The sequence below is a fragment of the Notothenia coriiceps genome, unplaced genomic scaffold (assembly GCF_000735185.1).
Source record: "Notothenia coriiceps isolate Sejong01 unplaced genomic scaffold, NC01 NC01_scaffold00031845, whole genome shotgun sequence".
Lineage (NCBI taxonomy): Eukaryota > Metazoa > Chordata > Actinopteri > Perciformes > Nototheniidae > Notothenia > Notothenia coriiceps.
In genome coordinates this window covers 43,126-64,131 of record NW_011364546.1, presented here as the reverse complement: position 1 = coordinate 64,131, position 21,006 = coordinate 43,126, and the positions used below count along the sequence as shown (strand labels likewise).

Genomic DNA, 21,006 nt, shown 5'->3' with positions numbered 1-21,006 from the left:
AAGTAACTTACAATTCTACCCGTGGTATACGCTCAGTATATCACGGCTAAGAACCAATCAGATTGCTTGATTTGACTTGTCCGTTTTATAATATAGTAATACTATACTTCATTTCCTAAGAGGTGCATACAGCAGACAGTAGCTAGCAGTTTTCGAAAGATACGGCCCACTCAAAAATATATTGTTTTATATAAAATTAATTTATATATATATTAGGGCCGGGACTCGATTAAAAAAATTAATCTAATTAATTACAGGCTTTGTAATTAATTAATCGCAATTAATCGCATTTTTAATCACATAGAAATATTTGACCTGAGAACAGTGAGAAGCAATTTTTTTCACATGGATTTTAGTATACCATTGAATAATGACTGAATACATAAGCTTAAGCAACAAAACATTGTTTATTTTTTTCAAGGTGGTACACTGGCCATAAAGTGTAGCAATAGCATATTTAGGAATATAGTACATTTCAGAGATTCAGGTAGCCTATAGGTAGGTAGACCTTCTGTAAACTATAACACTTTGTTTTTTAAGTAAAACACAATACTTTCAAGTACATTCAGAACATTGGAAACCCTGACTATTAGAAAACATCTCTCTGTTGCTTCAGAGGCCATAACAGACTTTGTTGATTTACCAACAGTNGAAGAAAATTTGGCAGGCCACATCACAAAGTGAGTCATCCAGTTCTTATACTGCTATCATCTTAAAACCTCGAACTAAACAACCTAATAAGATACATACGTTGGAGTCCAATACACGGGACGACCAAATAACCGATCTTTCCTAGGCCAGATCACTCATTTATACTGCAGTGCAAGAAGACAACATTGAGGAGCAACATTAGCGTCGCGAGCCTTTGTGTAGATGTCGTCCAATTGTACTACGTTGTATATGTAATTAAGTCGACGTTATAATTATCTATTTGTAGTCTGATATCATTTTGTGACTTTCCTTATGTAAAATTAACGTGGTCCTGATGGGAAACCCTAGATAGAACGCTGTTTTGACAACTGGACGGACACTATTTTTATTTGGGGTACTCACAACCACTTAGATGTCACAACGTAAAGAAGAAACTTGGTGGTGTTAATGACGATTTGGAGATAAGTTGTTAGGTGTGTAGGGACATTACATGATATAAATTATCACATCAAATCGAAGAGTGGTAGTAAACTGACACCGGGTGACTACAATTGCTAGGCTTGACTTTCACGACGGACGGTTTTCATTTGTCAAGTCGTTGCCACATGAACACAGTTTGAGAGCGGCTCCGCAAAAATTGTGTTCCTGCCATAGGAAAGGATCGGAATTGGGCAGTACCTTGTTCCCACCATCACGACTGCCTCTCGTGGTCTTGCAGTGGCGGACCGGCCGTGACACAGTCTATTCCCTCGGTACTTTGTACGGTGTCAAAAAACGCACCGACACAGGAATGAGAAATCAACACTCGGGTCACCACCATGACGAGTTAGACAGTGCTGACTAGTATGTCAGGTTATTGAACAACAATAATCGGTAGACCAATCGATCGATACGAATTGCTTATATTCTTCGAAAAAAAGATGTTTGGTCGACTCCAATTTCCGTGTAGAAATATACTATTAAATATCAATTTTTTTATTCCTCTTATTTACATTGTCCATATTTATTGATATACTGTCATTTTTTTCAACAATAATTATTTGTTCTTATGTCAACTTTCCTCACTAAACATTTTATAGGTATTTCTTTTTATTTAGACGAAGAGTGTAAGACAAAGTAGACCCACATACTCTCTACATAGGTAATCTCGAGGATTACTAACGAAGAGTTTCAAGTGTTCTAACTACGAAAAATTGAAAATTTCTTTATAGAAGAGGCCCCTTTCGTAAGGGCGGCCTGGGAAGGGGATCTCCTACAATCCGGGGGGGGAGAGGGGTGAAATTTAGTTACAAGTGTACCTATCTTTGATTTATTGTAATACGTACAAGTGTTAGAACACAGGTTAGAAAGACATTCTATAGTACCTTAATTCTACCAACGAAAAAAGAAACGAGTCGTATCTTTCTTTCCGGTACTAACCCGACACTAAAAACACAAAATTCCGTCTCCAGTATTAAGCAAACTATGCTCGGGAGGCCTCCTACACTTTTAATAACTTACCGGGAACACTCTCCTTTTTCCAGGGGTGGGGACGGAAATTCAGCTGTGCTACCCGCCGGTAAAAATCGAATGTACGGTCAATGTCCAGTACCGCAGGCGGGGGTCTTACGATAATGAAGAGGCAGCGTTCCGCGAGTATACCGACACGCAGTGATCTATTTGCAGACGGAGTGAGGAGAGAGTGAAGACGTTGAAGGTCGCAAGGGTCGTACGGCTCCGCCGACCTGCGGGAAAGTGGAGAATACTGACAGACGGCGAGTGTAATGACATATCAATTTTGCATACATTTACTGTGTGAGGAATGGCCCAGTCGGATAGCCGGCGCGGCGTCCTCAGGACATCCAACAGTTGAAAGTAATTCGTGATAAACGCAAACCACATATAAAGTTGGCACGTCTCCTGTAACGGACCCTTAATGTGCGTGTGCATGAAGACGATTTCAGGATAATTATAATGTTTGTGGTGAGACGTATTCGATCATTACAACCGGACACTATTCATGACTACCAAAATTTGTTCTTATAAAAAGGTTCAATTTAAAGACTGGAAGCTGTTGAGAGAAAAGGCAAAACGTGGTAAAGTGTGAGACAGAAAGGATAGTGTGTGGCTACTCTTGTTCGACTTAAAAATATTATACTCGAAAATCTCCCCGAGTACCACCGATGGAGACGGTACCTCTACCCAATCTATAACTCCCAACCTCTTAATTCTGAAAGGAAGTCTCGTGTGTTTTCGGATTCCTCTTTTATTTTCCGAATGTCTTTTATGTAAATCCTATTGCATACGGACCAAGTTAATGGTGTCCACATATAAGACGTAGTTAAGGAGGGAGAGGTGTTCCTTTCAAATGTTTGAGACAGTTAGAATTTGAGTCGGAGTCTTTCATGAAAACGATATCTCGTGATTTTAGTCTTGTAATTGAAGGTCAGTTAAATGGATTGGGACATAAATGAAAAGTCGAGTCAAATTACTTTCGTTAACTAACTTTCAGACTTATATTTGGTATCACAGAAACTCGCATAAGATTCAAAGGTAAAATAATATCAAGAAAGTAGTTTGTTTAACGGGAAATATAAAAAAACATCATTAACATTTAACATCTGTCCAATGTGTAATTCCTCACCAGACTTATGTCAAACGTTCCAATAAGACGAATAGTGGACGAAGAACACACTGACATCGTATACTCTTCATTATCAACCTTATCTTCTTTCCTTGTTCAATAAAATTATCCTATAATCTCCTCTAGTACAAGTCTTGTGTTTACCAAAAAAAAAAAAATCGTTGACATGTCGTCGTCATATTCTCACACAAGGACAGACTACTACTAAATATAAAGCAAAGAGAGTAGAGTCAAGGGATACTGATTTTTTTACTTTTTTGGGAAAGGTGAAGAAAGAGGGACATATTATAGGCCCGATAAGAGGTGGACGGCTGAGAGTGGGAGACCCATGGAGGGTAACCTACGTCCGCAAGTAGAAGAGTACGGGGGGACGCAGAGGAGGGGGAGGTGACATGGGTAAACGGGTCGGGAGCGGCGTGTGAGGCGCGTTTGGAGGGTTACGATACCGAGGAGGGTGGACCCTGAAGGAAATTGTTCCGGGCGGAGTGGGGTGTGACGCGCGCCTTTTTCTCACAAGCCTCCCCACCCCCTCTCCTCCTACTTCTCCCGGCTCCACCCCTCCCCCAGTCCGGTAGCCTCCGTGTGTTTGTGTAATAGGAGAATTCAAAAGGACTTAGGAGAAGAGACTGCGGTGCTTTAGAGAATCCGAATGCACTTTCACTATCTGACGTGTTTATGATGCGCCAGCGGACGTCATTGTGTGCGTCTGCTGCTGTGGTGAAACTATGGAAATTACAGTGTTCTATACAGCGGACTACAACATGGATGTTTAATAAGAACGAGGGACTACTGTAAACTCATCTAGAGACTCTGCACCGTGCTCTGATGCTGTTGTTTTATGCTTTATGAACGTGGACAACAGAGAAACATATTCTTCATGACCAAAATTGGAATTGAAATAAAAAAGGAAAGTGAAACTTATGCTCGTCACCCTCTCCCTCCAGTCCACATTAATACAAATGATCCCAATACGTATGATTGTATGAAAATATCTTAAAATCAATACAAATGTATTTATTATAAATGTTAGTCCTTAACACCTATCACTGTGTACATCACCATTCAAACATCTTTTAAAAGTTGAACAAACCCCACACAGCTCAGTGAAATGTTGACTTTATTTGATCATTCAGTAAAAACTAACGTTCATATTTCTCTTTTTGATTTAATACTGATGAACGTTCAAAACAAAGCACTTTGGCAACTTACCACATACGTTTTAAAATGCTTAATAAGCACCGTAACTTTCATTATATAATTTCTCCGTCATAATCGTTTGTTTCCGTGAACGGCCGACTGTTGTGTGACGGCAAATGCTGCGGCTGCAAGGTATTGTGGGGCAGCATTTTCTCCTCTCCTTTCGGTTAGGGAGGTCCAGTGGTTCCTAAGCTAAAGGAGGTTATAAAGGAAGTTTGAAACCTCCTTTCCTATCATTCTGGAGAATTGGAACGGCACTTAACATGGCTGCCACTGACGTACTTCCTGGTCATTTCACTCGGTTAGGAAGGTTCCTAAGCTAAATGGACTATTCGAACGCAACCTCGGTCTCCGTGTGCACAGACAGGGCTGCTGTTAACGTTGGTCTGTACAACGGAATTGTGCCAAAACTACGCCAACCAGCTGCGGAGGGAGACTCCCCCCCTTCACTGGAGAACTGCGCTAAAACAGCTGATCACAACGTTCACGCTCTGTGATCAGCTGATAGAAATTAACACGTAATGAATTAAGACCCCACGGTTTGATGATTGATAGGTGCTGTCTTTCATTTTGACACACAGAAAAATGTATATATATATCCGCCTTCTTTCATTTATCTTTCCATTCCCACAACAATATACATAAAGAAATGGCATATTTTGGACATAGTTCGAATGGTGATTAATCATGATTAATTAATTTTTAAGCTGTGATTAATCTGATTAAAAATTGTAATCGTTTGACAGCCCTATTCATAACGCAAACATAACTGACATACACTTGACAGATGATGAGAATGTGTTACTGGATGTTGCAAAAAAAGCCATTTGCTTAATATTGGTCAAAATACTCATTAATTATTCTAATGAAAAGACAATTACTTAACCACAAAGTTGATAAAAACGATAAAGCTGATGATTACAATCAAACAGACAAAGCAAATGGAGCAGATGTATCGCACAGTGATGCACAATTCCCGATGATGAAGCAATGGGCTTTAATGAGCCTGCAGAATTTAACGATGGCCAGGTGTTTAGATTTGCTGCTGAGTTATGAACATTTGAACAGCTCTCTAATTGTAAGTGAATAATGCAGCCATTTCTTCTTTGCCTAACAATAAAGGCACCCAGCATCTGTGAGGCCTTCGTGTTGTCGAACAAATTAGAGGCGGCTCCGTGCTAACACAGCTCTGCTGATATGCGTGTTATAAAAGCCTAACGCATAATAAGGCAGAAGATAAATTGTGTGTCTTTTATAATTGAGTTGAAGGCACCGACTGTGATTAATGTGTTTAAGCTCAGCTAGGGCTGCTTGAGTGCAACAGCACTGCAGGTAACACAAACACCCAGTCAGCATGTGCTGACACTCAGATTGTATGAACGTCTCTGAACTTACTGGAGGAGGGACAGGCAGATATCTCAGACGGACACTCAATAGGCAATGATGCTTTAGGCTGTGGGACAACAGCATAGCAGTTCACGTATTTATGTTGGCATGCTGTAACATATTGTGGGGCTATGCCCAAATGCACTACAAAAATTAATAATTTGACAAAAATGTAGTTTGTGTGTAGAGAATCTGCTTGGGTGGATAAATATATTTCAATTCTTGATACTGAATTGCTGAATGACTGAAATCTTTGACATCCTCTTTCATTATAACTCAAGTAAAACTCAGTAAACTGAGTTTGTTTAGAAGAGACTCTGACTTACTTTGTTCTGGGCAGGCTGAAAAATAAAACTATAAAGCTAAACCATGGAGTACTGTCCCAAAATGTGCGACCATAAATACTTAAAAATGCTATCTCAACAGCTCACCCGCTCAAAATCCTGCTCTGTTTAAGTGGCATCTTATTATTTCTTTAGCATATTTTGAGAAACCACATTAGCACAAGAGAAATAAAGTGTTTTTCCGCCAAAAAATACTCTTCTGAATATGCCACCTCAATTAAAGTTTTTGTTTAAACTAGCCATGCTAGCTGCTTTATGGTAATGTGATCATACATACTAATTAGCTCACAATAGCAATGCTAACACTTTAATTCCTGTGTTTACCATCTGTGTTTAGTGTGTTAGCTTGGCAACTTTACTAATTACAAATGTTACACAATATCTAATGTGTAATTATGAACCAGTAGTTGTTTAGCCGTTTCAATCTGGAACAAAGCAGTAAACTGACATGTTGCTAGGCTACAAACAAACAGTTATGTAGTGGGAACTATTGCAGCAGTACATCAACTTCTCTTTGTTTTTAAAGTTATGCTGATGGATATGGACACTTTGATACTAACAATAGAATGACATCTTCTTCTGAATCTCAGGAAAAATGAATACTACCAAAATTTCAAAGAATAAAAAAAAAGGAAACATTCTCTCAGGTCCACTTAACCACTACACCGCTCTCAATCATTCAGACACTCTTTAGGAGAAGAGCTGTCATATGTTCCATCATGTTCTCAACAGAAGCACCCTGAAAGAGGCAGTCATGAATAAATCATATATGTCCTCGTCTTTATTATTAGCTCTCCATTAAGAGGAAATTGCAATTGTTTAATAACACATAGATGCAGTATTTTGATGTACACTTCAACTTTTTAATCATATGCACAGTTGAGTTGACACTCAAGAAAGAGATGACACCGAAGTGGGATCTGTATGAAGAATAATATATGGTGAAGACGCAGCAAAAAACGAATAAGATGTGTTTTAGTGGAGCCATGTGGAGAAGACAAACTCCTATACCGCAGAGGGCCAAATTACCTGCTACAGAATATACCGCCTGCATACAAACAAAAGCATTAAATAAGCATTGGCAGAATACTTGTATAAATCAAAAGGGAGCACACACCAACACTGCCTCCCCATTTGAATGTCCTCACTCCTGGGGGTCATTTACTCAGCTCTTCAATTATTTATTTGTAAATTTAGTATCACTCCAGATCTCTCTTGGGGACAAAATTATACTCTCCGCAGGGAATCAAACCTCCGGCTATAATGGGTTTGGTATTCATCAGCACTCGCGTCAATGGCAATTAAGGACTTAATGGCTCCCAGGCCAAAAAAGAACCACACCACAAAGTACGCTGGGCGGAGATGTTCAACAAGCTAAAGCTGCGTGGTTTAAGTGGATGCATGTGCATGGAGGTATCAGGTGAACTAGGTTTCTTTAGAGCTCATGACAATAGGCCCTTTCAAGAACAGCCATATGGTTTCCTCGTTATAAGAAGACACAAGTGTCATAAAGATGTGCTAGAAATGCCTCAGGAACCAAAAGGATGGCCATCTTGACTTTGAAGTAGACAGTAATTTCTAATCCCCTCCAGCTAAAGAAATGCTAATGTGCTGGTTGTTGGCTATCACTTTCCAGCTAGCATGTGCCAGCCCCTTATTACCAAAAAGGTTGACAGTTTAATGAGCCCCTTGCTTGTTGTCGGCATCGCATTGTGAAATTGCGCCTGCTGCCACATTGTGCACGCCCACTTGAGCACACCGCGCAACCAATCATTAATTTGCCGTCTCTTCTTTAATTCGAGGAGCCTTTGTCACCTATTCCTGTTCCTTTGTTTAGCCCGAACATTTAGCATGCCACTTATTGTTCAGCCTCTCTGTCCCTGAGAGCTGCCTCATTCTGTGTAATAGTAATTCTGTGTGAGGCATGCCTTGCATTGAGGATACTGACGGGAACTTGAACAGGTCTTTCGTTGTTGTTACGGAAAAGTCATCCCTGGTTGTTTGGCAAGTCAAGTTCAGGACTGTTATTTAACATCAAATATCTGGCGGATTTTCATGCAGAATGGTTAGAGTACAAGGCACATCATTTGCTATTTGTTATTTTCAACAGTAACATTAAGTTGTGGACCTTAAATTATAAAAAATACCAAATATATGCCTTATACCCCATTAAAAACGTGATGCAACTGAGCCTAACTGAAACAATGAAAGGGTGCTCCCTAGTGGCAGCATGGGTGCATTCGAGACAATACAATAGGTCGACAGTAATCGTCATGCTGCAGCCACAGGCCTTAATGGTGTAGATAACAGTGGATAGCTGATTGCCCAACTTCTGGTTGCAGGTGGCGCCCGATGCAGAGCTTCAGTCTCTGCTTTTTGTCTCATCACTTCACCGCTCCCCTTCCTTCCATCTCAGCGCACTGCCGTCTCAGTGCCTCAGAGAGTAAAGTGACCCTTTTTTAAAGAAAAACTCCCTGTGATTGATGGACTTGAGAGAGTAGCACTGCAGGTGGTGCTGTCAAAGTCCATTTATTTCTTTGCCAGTGCCAGGAGGCCAAACCAATCTACCCCCTCCTTCTTCTATACAAAAGTGGGTCCTTCTTTTAAGTAGCATTCAGATCTCCTGTAGTTGGAGAGTGTTCTTGTGCTTATACCTCATGTATGCACTGAGTAGCTTGGAGGTAATTGGCTACTTCACACAATCTAAAGCTCATTTCCCCTTCCCACAAGCCCCCATCCTCCCTCCCTCTCAACAACTGCCAATCCTGCCGGTAACTCATTTGATGCTGACTCCCTACTGACAGCCGATCATTTCTCCCTCATTTGGGAGAAAAGTCATAGTCTATTGACGTCCTCCCAGCGTGGAGCAACATCAAGAGAGGTCTTGTCTTCCAAAGAGCTTTCATGATGCACACTTCAATTGATATTTAAAAGGTGTACTTAAAGAAAGACAGAGGTCCCTTTCAACAGAATACAACAAACGTTTTCCAGTCTCAGTGGGCAGGAAAATGCTTAGAACTCCTGAGTTTATTTTGATAACAGTGCATTTATTTTGGTTTATATATTTCCCCTTCGATTACCTCAAAAGGAACTAAGAGTTAGGGTTGGACATTTGCCAGGCAGGCAGGGTCTTTAAAATAATGATAATGTTCCTTTGTAACTCCTGTCTTCAAATCAACTTAGAAAGTGTATATGTCAGTGTTGTGTTTCCACTTCCCCCAAGTGGCCAACAATTAGTATTTGCAGGTTTAAAGGGACAAAGATGAATTATTGATTGCCCCATAAAAGGCTAGAAAGTTAGGTTGTATTTGCAGCTTTTGCTCGGCCAGGTGGAATACACATCAGCTCACCACTCAGTCTACATTACTGCTCCCTGGTAAGAACACTGGAAAGAGCGCAATCATAAATTCTCCTGTTTTCATTTGGGTGAGAGAATGGATTGTATTGCCCACAGCAGCACCACTTCTCGTTTGGGATGAAAACAGTCTGCGTTATCGTGGTGTAGACTGACTCACCGTGCTGGGCCTCCCTCTGCCCCAGCTCCTGCCTGAACTGCTGCCGCTGCTCCTTCATCCTGGCCAGCTCCTGGCTGCTCCCCGAGCTCAGGCTGTGTAGCCTCTTGGCCAAAGCATCCAGTCTGTCCCGCTCAAGGTACACCGCCTTCATCTCAGCCTTCATCTCCTTGGCACTGCTGAAGTCATTACCTGCAGCAGCGCATCACAGGAGAACATTAAGCTTATAACGCCCATTAATGAGCGCCACGATCATTAATAGCATCATTAGGTGAAGCTAATGGTCGACGGTTTCAGTAAATGAGGTAAATAGAAGACGGGAAATGTATGAATTGACGGTTAAGCGGGGAGTTACCTGAGATGGCCGCCAGTTTGGCTTCATGCAGTGCCAAAAGCTGAGTTTCTGTCTCGCTTACTTTCCTCCGCAGGCTGCTGCCCAGCCTCTGACTCATGACCACCTGGGGAAAAGGAGGAGAAGAAGAGGCTGAGAAAAGAGCCGGGGGGGAGGGCGGTAACTAACAAAACCTTTGCAGACACATGGATCCCACAGGATGCACAGTTTATTTCCAATTCCGCTTTCATTTTCTTTTCTGACACTTATTCTTATAAGACCATACAGATTCATTTCCGTCCTCCTGTGCTTGCCCTGCTTTGAATACACAGCAGAGCATCAACGCCAATGTGTTACCTTGTCCATAACCTTTAGAAATAAAGAGACTACGTCGCCTTTCACATGGACTGACACGGAAATGTGAAATCTCCATAAAAGATGCCATTAGAATGTCAGAGAGAGGGAAAAGGCCCTGAATGTCACGGTCCTGATGGGGATGCAGCACCTTAGCTCGGCTGTATTCACAGAGGAGTTGATGGCTTCAGATACAGCCTGTCTGCCCCCCATCTGCCCTCAGTCTGCCCTTTAAACCTCTCTTCTGTCTAATGCATTCACTTTGAGTGACTGCCAGATACAATACCCATGATGCGTCTCCTTCCTTTGAGGAACTATTTTCAACACTCCAAGGGATTTGGATTTTCTCACGCATTTTCCTCTTAAATCTGACACAGTTTTGTGCTACACTTTGAAAAGGCCGTCAAATATCTGAGGCAGAACATCTCAAGGGAGTTCTCTTTCCAATGAAATACAGAAAACTGTTTTTTTATTTTCTTCAAACAGCCTTGCATAATTTTATTTCATGCTTTACATGAAGTGGAAACTGCACTGGAGTGCTTTCCAAACTGTCGAATTTCTGACATTGGTGATTTGATTTCAAAATCTCAGGCTATTTGTCAAAGTCTATTGAGAAAGTGAAAGCTACTTTCATGGCAATTTAATTTGTCACAGCAGGTGTGCCGTGCACATGGTGGATATGTCTAATTTAGCAACAAACGTCAATTCAACAATGGAGAATCTTATACCGCCTTGGTAGCTGAGTGGTTAAAGCACATGCCATATACGTAACTGCAAAATAATGTGTTTGAATCTTGCTATCATACTTCTCTCTCGCCACCATTTCTTACAGTCTCCTCTGTCAAATAGAAGTCATTTCAAGAAACACACCATCTTGAAATTGAGGTAAAAGTGTGACTTGTGGAAAGACTGCATGTTCCATAAAGGTGCAGTTGCAGCTTCGACAAACCATTTGATGATCGCTTCCTGAAGGACACCGTAAGAGCTGTGCCTCGCTCCCACTACCCTAAAACCACCACTCATATGGGTTTCTGCTGTTTCTATCTTTTTTTAGCTGCAGAGATAAACAGTAGGTATGTATGGAGATTAGTGAGAGGAAAAACCAACAGCACATAGAAAGGGAAGCATGCAAAGGAATACACGCACAAGAAAACCGCACAAAGCAGTGCTGGCTTAACATATACCTAACTTAACATACACCTATCAAATCTACTGGCTGTAGCTGCTAAAAAGTGAAAGAAAAACTGCTTAAATTAAATCAATATGGAACTAATTCACATGCTTATAGCCATAAGAATTCCCCCAAACATGTGACAGATTTTTTTTGAAAGACGAGAGCTCTTACATGACTCTTACATGCAACTATGGACAGTTCTCTGCCTTCTCAAATAAATAACTTGTATAATACAGACACTAACAATATGTATGCATATTTTATACACAGACGTTGGGACACAGTACATGCTTTCTAGTTTGACTTACTAGTCATTACATATTCACACATATTCAGTCGTTGTTGGCATGCTGAGGGGAGGATGAGCTGCTATGGATTTAATCGGGTCAGAGTGGCTTACTTTAGCAGTGGCTTCCTTGATGGACAGATTCAATGCCTGCTCCTGCTCCTGGAGTCTGCAAAAAGAGAAATAAAAATGTGACAGTGTAGTATTAGAGGTTGATTCTTTCTTTTGAGGGCTTCAAGAGAAATCATTACAGGTATATGTCAATCATAGGAAATATAAGTCTATCAGTAAACTCTAGTATAGTGCGGTTTATCAACCAGCAACAAAGAATTTGAATATTTTATAAATTATAATCACATTATACTAACTAACTAGTGAGTTTTGCTCAAAAAAGGAAAACCAAGTTAATAGATGATATCATATCATTAAAGCTCTGATGCTTTATTACTTAGAATCAGTTGGAAAATGTCAATAACTGTTACATCTGTCCTAAAAATATGAAGCTCAAGCCAGCAGCTAGTTAGCTTAGCATGGGGGAAGACAGCTGGGCTGGCTCTGTCGTTACACAATCTATCTTCCTTCAAAAGCTCACTACCCTACACACTATACTGTGTTTTAAAACTTAGTGTAACAACAGAAACTGTGCTTTTATGGAAGTTATGTGCCAGACTACTTTTTGTCTGGATTTAGTGACCTCTGACCCGCTGCTGGCTGTTTTTCTGTATTTAACAGACATATAGTGGCATCAATCTTCTCAGCTAACTCCGGGCTGATTTCCCAAGATGTCTAACTATCCCTTTCATTTACTTATTGTTTTAGCTCTAGTAACAGTTCACCATTCCTCAGATCCAGTCTGTAGTATTACTGCCAGTTGTTATTCTCCAGTCACTGTTTTAGTCTTGATGCCTAAAATAAAAATAGCTTGTCGCATTTTTTTATGTAAATTGTCAAACAAGGAACTGAGACACCACTGTTTCTCAAATAAGGTAGTTGTCTTTTACAGCTTGAAATAAAGTGGTAAATCTGGGTAGCGCTGAAGACTAATCTGTGAGATGATTTGTTTCTTAGTCAAAGATTAAAGTCAGTTCGAATTGACCTCTGTCATGCAGTATTACGTTTTCTTACATTTGTATTGTTCTTGCAATAATGGTTTTCATTGACTGGCCCATTATAAAACTGTCTAGATGATAGTTTCAGATATCAAGGGTAATGTCAGAGATGCTATTACTGTAAATGAATGTAAACAAGACAAACCATTAAGGTCACATTATTCCGTGACAGTGATATAAATCAATTAGAAGATGGGGTAAAATGAGCATGAAATCCATTATGCAGTCACCTTGAGGTCCCAAACCACTCGTATCACAAAATGTGTGTGCCCGTTTTATGCTATTCAAGCTGATATTCAGGTTGAGTCATATTCAGATGTTGTCTCTGGACATCAGTATTACTGCACCTTATTTCAGGGATGCAGCTCCTCTGAAGAGGGTGGATTTCTTTAATCCAGTTAGGAAATAAATCTTGGTATGTGATGTGTTATTTGGAAAGGGAACTGCAAGCATAACAATCGCAATGACCCAAAGGATGACACCTGGAGATGTGCAGCTTAATATCCAATCTGAGGCCGCAATTTCAATCAGCATCAAGAATAAATGCTTTCCAGTTGGGGAAAGAGTATGTCAGATATCAAATTATGCCTGGGAGGTTGGGTCACACCACCGAGAAGGTGATAAGTACAATTTACATGTCTTTTTAATGAGTGGCAAGACAGAGAGGCTTTCCACGGTGCTCTGTTGCAAGCTATTAACTTCAGAGGATATGATGCAAAATAATCATTTGCATCTGAGAAAAACCATTAAAATTCAAAGCAGGTTCAAGCAGGTGTGAGAGAAGAGGATTGAGGGCACAGCATGGAATGGGTGGAATAAAGAAAAATTGGGTTGTGGCTGCTTAATGCGTCCTATTTGAATCTGAATACAAACAAAATATTATATACGTTTATTGCCTTTTCCTCACACCCAAGGCCTTAGATTTCTACAAAAATTGCAAGTGCACCCCTCCCAAACATCCAAGAGTGTGCAATTTAGTTTTTTTTATGTGGAAATACTACATATGTATTCCCCACTTTAATTGTATAAGCTTCTCTATGCTTTTAATGTAGATGTTAATTGGGTTTAAACATGACGGTGTGCTTTTTGACTGCTTTACTTTCTTGGCAAGAGACTAGAATATCGTTTGTTGCAGGGCGGCTAAGGCTGGGAAGCAAAGATTTTGCGAAATAGGAACTGCTTTGACACATCCTCCTCCAAACAAGCTAGTTTTATGATAGGAAAGTAAATGACTTGATACAGGGAAAACATCCAAGGACTGAGGATTGTTGTTTTGTTATTACCACTGCAGCTCTACAGCAGCCCCAAATGGTGACTGACAGTACTGCAGGAACTGTGAGAACTGTCCACTGGATGATAAGAAATTAGTACACCTGACTTTCATTTACTGTCAAAGAAAGACCTGACCAGGACTGTGAGCATATAGTTGAAGTGTATTTTGTCTCATATGATTCATTATGTATATTAATATATACAGAACCTAACATAACAATCATTTACTTATCCATTCATAGACATAATTAACAATACATTAAACTTCAAGTGGAGTCTTTAGCCAGTTGTAGATTGTAACTGGCTAAAGAACTGTACTCAAGTATACATTTGAGCTACTTCATTTGAGTATTTACATTTTCTAATCTATATTTGACAGGTAAAATATAGACTGTCTTTGACTTCCTGATACACATTCTTTCTACATTAGTTACTTTGTAAACAAACATTTTCCATATATGTATAACTCAACTAATAATATATGTTGTGTTATAATGAATAAAGCTACCCAGCAGTAAAAGTATTACTTTAAATGATGAAGACAGAAATGCATCAATAATTTAAATCCAGTAATAATGTTTTCGAGTTATGCTGTTTAGTCTCATCCAATCAACGTTTGTTTCCAGTGACCAATAGGAAGACACTTAACAATAAGGTGTGAAATACAACTATATAATGTGTGAAGATGTTTCTTCACAATACACTCCCAAGGCACAATGTGACAATTACATTTTCCACCTACATTTGCTCATTTTCCCAATAGTGATGGACTATGTAGAGCAGGTGCACATGCTCTCTGTTCATCAAAACCCTGTGAAACGTATGTCAAGAGATGTTCGCTCATTTGAATTTGAGTCTCTCATGCACTGATTGCATTGAAATTAAGACATTATCTTAAAATGTAGTATTGTGCAAGGGAACAGTAGGTTATGTCTACAATGATTCATCTTAATCAGAACAAATATCTTCCACAGTCATTCTAATCAGAATAAGCATTAATGTAAATATATGTTTTAAATTATTTTAGAATTATTCTTTGTATTTTCTTCTTGGGCATCTACTAGTTATTTAAGCATGTAATCAATCACTTAAAGTGTGCATACAGTTTCTTCAGATTGCACACTTACTGCAATGTAAACCAAGTGGTTTGATGCAAAAGTCAACAGAAAATATTCAGCACGAATCATGTGAGGCTGACCTGAGTAGGGAGGCTGAAGGTGAGACGGTGATCTGCATGCGGTTTTCAGAGGTGACGAGGTCCTGCAGGGTTCGGCTCATGTCGCAGAGCTGGGCCACGGTGCGGCCCCGCAGTACGGAGCCCTCCAGCTCCTCGGCCTCCACCTGCTGCGCCTCCAGCTGGATCTGCTGCTCCAGGCCTCGGCTGAGGTCCCTCAGCTCCGTCAGCCTCCACTGCAGCTCTGCTATCTCCACCTGCACAGGTTTCATTAATGATCCTGGTGTTCATTATCAGGTACCTATCAATGATAGTTCTGTTCTCTGGCTGTTATCCAGGAAACAGTTCTTATAATCGTTCAGTTTTAGTTGGAAAAATAGTTCCTGTTTTTAAGAAGTTTTTAGAGTCTGTTTAAAATCAGCATATCAAACTAAATTGAATTATCTGTAGTTGAACTATCCTAACAAGTACATTTGGCACTATATTCAAGTACACAAACTTTCCTTACCCTGGAATTAAACACAACTAGAAGTCTTTCTATACGTTTTTAAATGTTATCTGTATTGTATTACACGTGTTCCACATAGTGTCAGAAAATACCATTGTAAGCCTTAATGACATAATGTGAGCTATTTTTACCTCTATCAGCCGTTTCTCCTGGATCAGGCGATCTTTTTGATGCAGTGGACCGTGTGATGATTCTGACCTCTCCCCTGCATCCTGCTCCACATCCTTCCTGACAACCAGTCCCCAGAAAATACAGTCAAACCTCAGCAATGTTTTTTATATATATTTTAAAACAATTCTAACCTTCTTCACATTTTAAGGTCTTCTTGAGTTGAGCTTATGTGGTTGTGTACTGTGTACTGGGACATTAAAACGTGTTCCTTTATATATCACTAAATCTAATTGAACCCAATTTCGTACTGCTTTTCCTTCTAGCTTTTCAGCCCCAATTAAATAGAATGGAAGAATGTCTAACAGAGGTGCCCTTAAATCTTTGGGAGCATGTTTTTTTAGGTTCAAATATGTGTGAAAAACACAGCATTGCTGCTTGAGGTTACATTTGTCCAGGATACCCCCTAGAGAGGCCCCACCTGATTTCCTTCCTGTTGCAAGAGCTATTTTTGTCTTCCCTCTGAAAATGCTCTGTCCTACGACATAATAATGAAAGATAGAGCATGATCATGATCACATGACCGAGTTTATAATCAAATTTGACCCATAAAACTGGCTGCTTATACTTCCTATAGAGATGTTATTCATTCTACGAGACCCTGTTTTAAAATAAATCTCACCAGAACAAATTGTATCTGGTGCTTTGTTTTATTGTGCAAATAATCACTATGTTATAGTATCAAATGTGTGATAATTAATATGACACAAGTCTGAATAAGTCTGAATATGTCTGAAATTGAAAGCATAACAGGGAATCTTTTCTTTTTATCCAGTCACATTTAGTACTTAATTTCACTTCATGTTTCTCAAAAGAAAGTCATTCTCCATATCTATGTCATGAGGGAGAAAGATTTTACTTCAGTTTCACAACAGTAGCTTTTGAATGCTGTGATATTAATTCTGAAAAATGTTTGGCTCATTTTCATGAGTTAACACACATCATGCTGCTCATATCCAACTTGGTGTTACTACAGCAGTGTGAGTCTTGTGTTCAATGATAATGCAGCTAAAGTCATTGTTTTGTGACTGACCTGCACTGACTGCAGTCCGCCCTCTGGAGGGCGCTGTGCACCACCTGTCTGAGTCGCTCCAGGAACAGAGCCACGCTGGGCTGTCTGGAGGGCAGACCCAGCTTCAGAGCGCCTCGCTCCCTGCACAGCTCCTCCAGCTTTTTCCCAAAACGTTCAGCTGAAAACACAAACACACACACTGAATAACAGGCAGCAACATTGGCCAAAAGGTTTTGTTATTAGAAACTATGTTCAATTCCGAGAGTCTGCGTAAACTTGATGTGACTATACAGAAATCAGATTACTCTCTAAATTATAACGCATACTGTATGCCTCATTCACGGCATTCAGAATCACTAATTATTTAATTAGAAAATTATACCTTCACTATAAGAAACTTAGAGTCTTTCGCTACTAAACAGTTCTCTGCTTGCTTTTTCCAAGAAAGCATAATTCCTATAATTTAAACTTTCAGAATCCTTCTTTTCTGAGTCCTTTTTTTTTTTTTTAAATGCACTTTTCTGTTTGGCTCCCAAAAAGCCATCGGAGGGCAAAACATTAAGATCTCCATCAGCAAGGAAATCCTATTCTTTCTTGTCTACAACATTTCAGTAAAATAAGATTACATTTCATTGGTTCAACAAACTGTGGTTTTATCCCATGCAGTCTTCAAAGGTAAAACAACCCAGGAAAGCCCATGGATGCATTCTGGGCTACTTTCCTTAGTTTCACAACCTCCAGTTTAACTTGGCTAATTTATCTGATGGGTGAGCACTGTCATGTGGACATACGGACAAGTAAACACTCCAGCTTTGGATAGAGAAAGAACACTTATAGGGTTAGTTTCAGCTTGACTGATAAACTAATCATCAAACAAGAGGTATAATTTGTACTAAATTCTAATAGTAGACACATTATTAAATACGCAACAATTTAAGGAATTTTTAATCATCAAAGTTAAAGTCTCTAATGTTTCAAGATAGTATGTCAGTAAGTCGGTCAGTTCACAACAAACCAATTATTCAGCTTGAATGTGCAGCCTTGCATGCTTTATCAAAATCATAGTTTGATCTATAACTATCAGTTATCAAGAAATCCAATAAAAGCGACTGAATTACTTCCCATTACCTCTCTCTACTTAAATGTCAAACAGATGAATGCCTGGTTCCTGACTGAACAAATCAGTAATACCTTGAAATAAATTGAGAATCCCAAAGAGAACTGTATGTGAAGCTGCTGAAACTATGTCACAAGTTACATTAATTTACTTTCGACTCAAAATTTCCAAAATTAAGACTAACAACAACACTGTTCAGAAGTGGCCTAAAGAAACAGCTGTTAAAGAAACGGCTCAATTGAAAGGCTCAAGTTCACCTGCATCATAGTCATCATCCAAAATGGCTTTCTGCTGGAGCCTCTGCAGCTTTAACATCATGGACTCAATCTGAAAAGCGACACACAAGACTGAAGACAGAACATATGATGCAACAATCCAGAGGGCAATGCTCTTTAAACTGTCACCACAAGGCAAAGAGAGTGAAGGGGGAATGACCATCATTTCAACTTGACACCACGTCAGCAATTTGTGGTCTAGGTAAGTCTAGGAAGTTTAAAACCTCAATATAGTCACTAAATATTGCTTTTAGAGTGCATCTCATCAGGTAACACTAATAGAAATATATTGGTGTTTTTAAAGTCAATGTTTCCGGTACCTTCTCATTTGTCTACAATACACAATTTGTTTGTTTAAAGGCCCGGACACACCAGGCCGATTATTGGCGTCGGTGTTAGTCGGGCGACGAAGCGTGCCCTGTCGCCCAAACTCAATTTGGTGTGTCCCGCACCGTCGGCCGTGACCATAGGCCATGACATGCCTTATTTGGCCTTTCATGGCCGACGCATGGCCGATTCAACATGCGTCGGGTCGGGCAGTCGGGCCAAATAAATCACTCTGATTGGCTGTTCAGCTAGCGAATCAGTGCATGAGAAGCGAAACGGAAGTGAGGGACGTAAACAAACGCTTTAAGAAGGCACGAAGAATGTCTTCCGCAAGCAACACTCCAATGGCTGATAGCTCCAGTACCGCACAAGACATGTTTTCGATGGACGAGAGTGAAAATGGAACACACACGCTATTTGTTGTTTGTTTATATCACAGTCTGTTCTTCTTCTCTGTCTTCCGGTTGTTGCCTCTTTTGAATGACGAATACACACTACCGCCGCCTGCTGGTAAGGAGAGTTATTGCCACTCACGCATGCGCAGCTCGTACTTGCTACTTGGCCGTCGGCTAAAGTCTTCGCGGTGTGTTCCAGTGCGACTGTTGGCCAAGAAGCAGGAGTATGGAGTAAGATTTGGGTCAATATTCTAGCGCGCAAAACAAGCTACTCACGAGCGTAAAATGTGCTTTTACACGCGCATGAAATGACCCTCGCGCGCAGAATAAACCCCTGCGTGAAAAGTTTCTGACACTTTGGGGCGGAGCCACTGGACTTTGATTGAACTACCAAGAGCCGAGGAGTGACAGCAGAACATCAGTTGGACGAGATTGAATGGTAAAGTTGTCCATAAAAAACTATTATATTCGTAAAGTGTACAGCTAATATATATATATATATATATTAGGGCCGGGACTTTAATGCGTTAATTAAGATTAATTAATTACACAAAAATTAACGCGTTAAAAAAATTAATGCATTTTAATCGCACTTATTTTTGTACCGCGGAACGTTTCTCACTGGATGAGTTTCAGGGGTACCGATTATACTGGAGCACCAACTAACGTTCATGACTTCAGACAACAACAAACCACAGTGAACAATAGTCGAACGAAGAAGCTGATGAGACCGCTTTGGTTGGCCCCGTGGACGGGACATTTTGTTTTGAAAAACGTACGGATGGAAGCGTCGATAAGAGCAAGGTTGTTTGCAAATTATGCAAAAAGGAATTTGCATATCACCGCAGCACATCAAGCCTCAAGTATCACCTCAATGCAAAACCTATAGCAGCTAGCGTGGACGTTAGCCCGACTCGGAGTACAAGGACCCACACCCAATTTGCGTTGATCAAACAGTGGNCTGGTCAATTTTGAGATTTTGTGCTATTTTGATTCTATAACATGTTTTATTTCAGGCTTTTGGAAGGAAAACGTACAAAATACACATTTAAGTTTTTATTTGACAATAAAAACTTAAATGTGTATTTTGTACGTTTTCCTTCCAAAAGCCTGAAATAAAACATGTTATAGAATCAAAATAGCACAAAATCTCAAAATTGACCAGTGCTTGAAAAACGATGTTTTTGCCTGCCGTGTCTCGCCTTAAATAGTCTGACACCTGGCACTGTATTTGCCCCTGGGAACCTTCAAGGTTATATTCATGTTTTATTATTTATTTAATAATCACATGATTTTTACAAAAACATTATACACAGTATACACATATACAATAATAATAATATAACAATATACATAATAAAAACATGAAAAGTGGTGAAAATGAGAAAATGTATCCGAAAATAGTGCCTCATAATGCGGGCATGTGGACAGTAGCCAGAGACTCACAGGCACACACACATGCAGAGATCCAGGGGGCGGAGCACATGGCTTTTTTTACCCAGAAATAAGTCTCTGAGAGGCGGGGAGACTCAGAGGACGGGCTGCGTCACAGCCGCAGAGGTGCTGACGGAAAGCAGGCGGAACAAATTGATTATTTTACCCAGGAATAAATGTTTGCAAGGCGGGGAAAGTGTTCCTGCAGCCCCTCCATAACGGTAATAATGATTAGAAATGATTTCCAGGGCAGAAAGCGGTTTTTAAATGTCGAAAAAAATATTTTAAACTGTTTAAAAAGCACAAAGTGATTTGAGTGCAGTTCTCATGTGTCCCCACAGGAGGCGCATCATCCCA

General features: G+C 40.0%; 1 protein-coding gene across 1 annotated transcript in view; it reads right to left on the bottom strand.

Annotated features, from left to right (window-relative positions):
* Positions 1-9,554: 9,554 nt before the first annotated feature.
* disc1 (DISC1 scaffold protein) overlaps positions 9,555-21,006 on the bottom strand; it is a 26,963-nt gene continuing 15,511 nt past the window's right edge. Inside the window, exons 2-9 of the mRNA XM_010788286.1 lie at positions 18,476-18,565; positions 17,123-17,279; positions 16,053-16,149; positions 15,438-15,670; positions 11,973-12,027; positions 10,069-10,171; positions 9,717-9,905; positions 9,555-9,574 (exon numbers count right to left, since the gene is read on the bottom strand). Of these exons, the coding sequence (XP_010786588.1) occupies positions 9,555-9,574; positions 9,717-9,905; positions 10,069-10,171; positions 11,973-12,027; positions 15,438-15,670; positions 16,053-16,149; positions 17,123-17,279; positions 18,476-18,565 (944 nt within the window). The remainder of the gene's footprint in view (positions 9,575-9,716; positions 9,906-10,068; positions 10,172-11,972; positions 12,028-15,437; positions 15,671-16,052; positions 16,150-17,122; positions 17,280-18,475; positions 18,566-21,006) is intronic.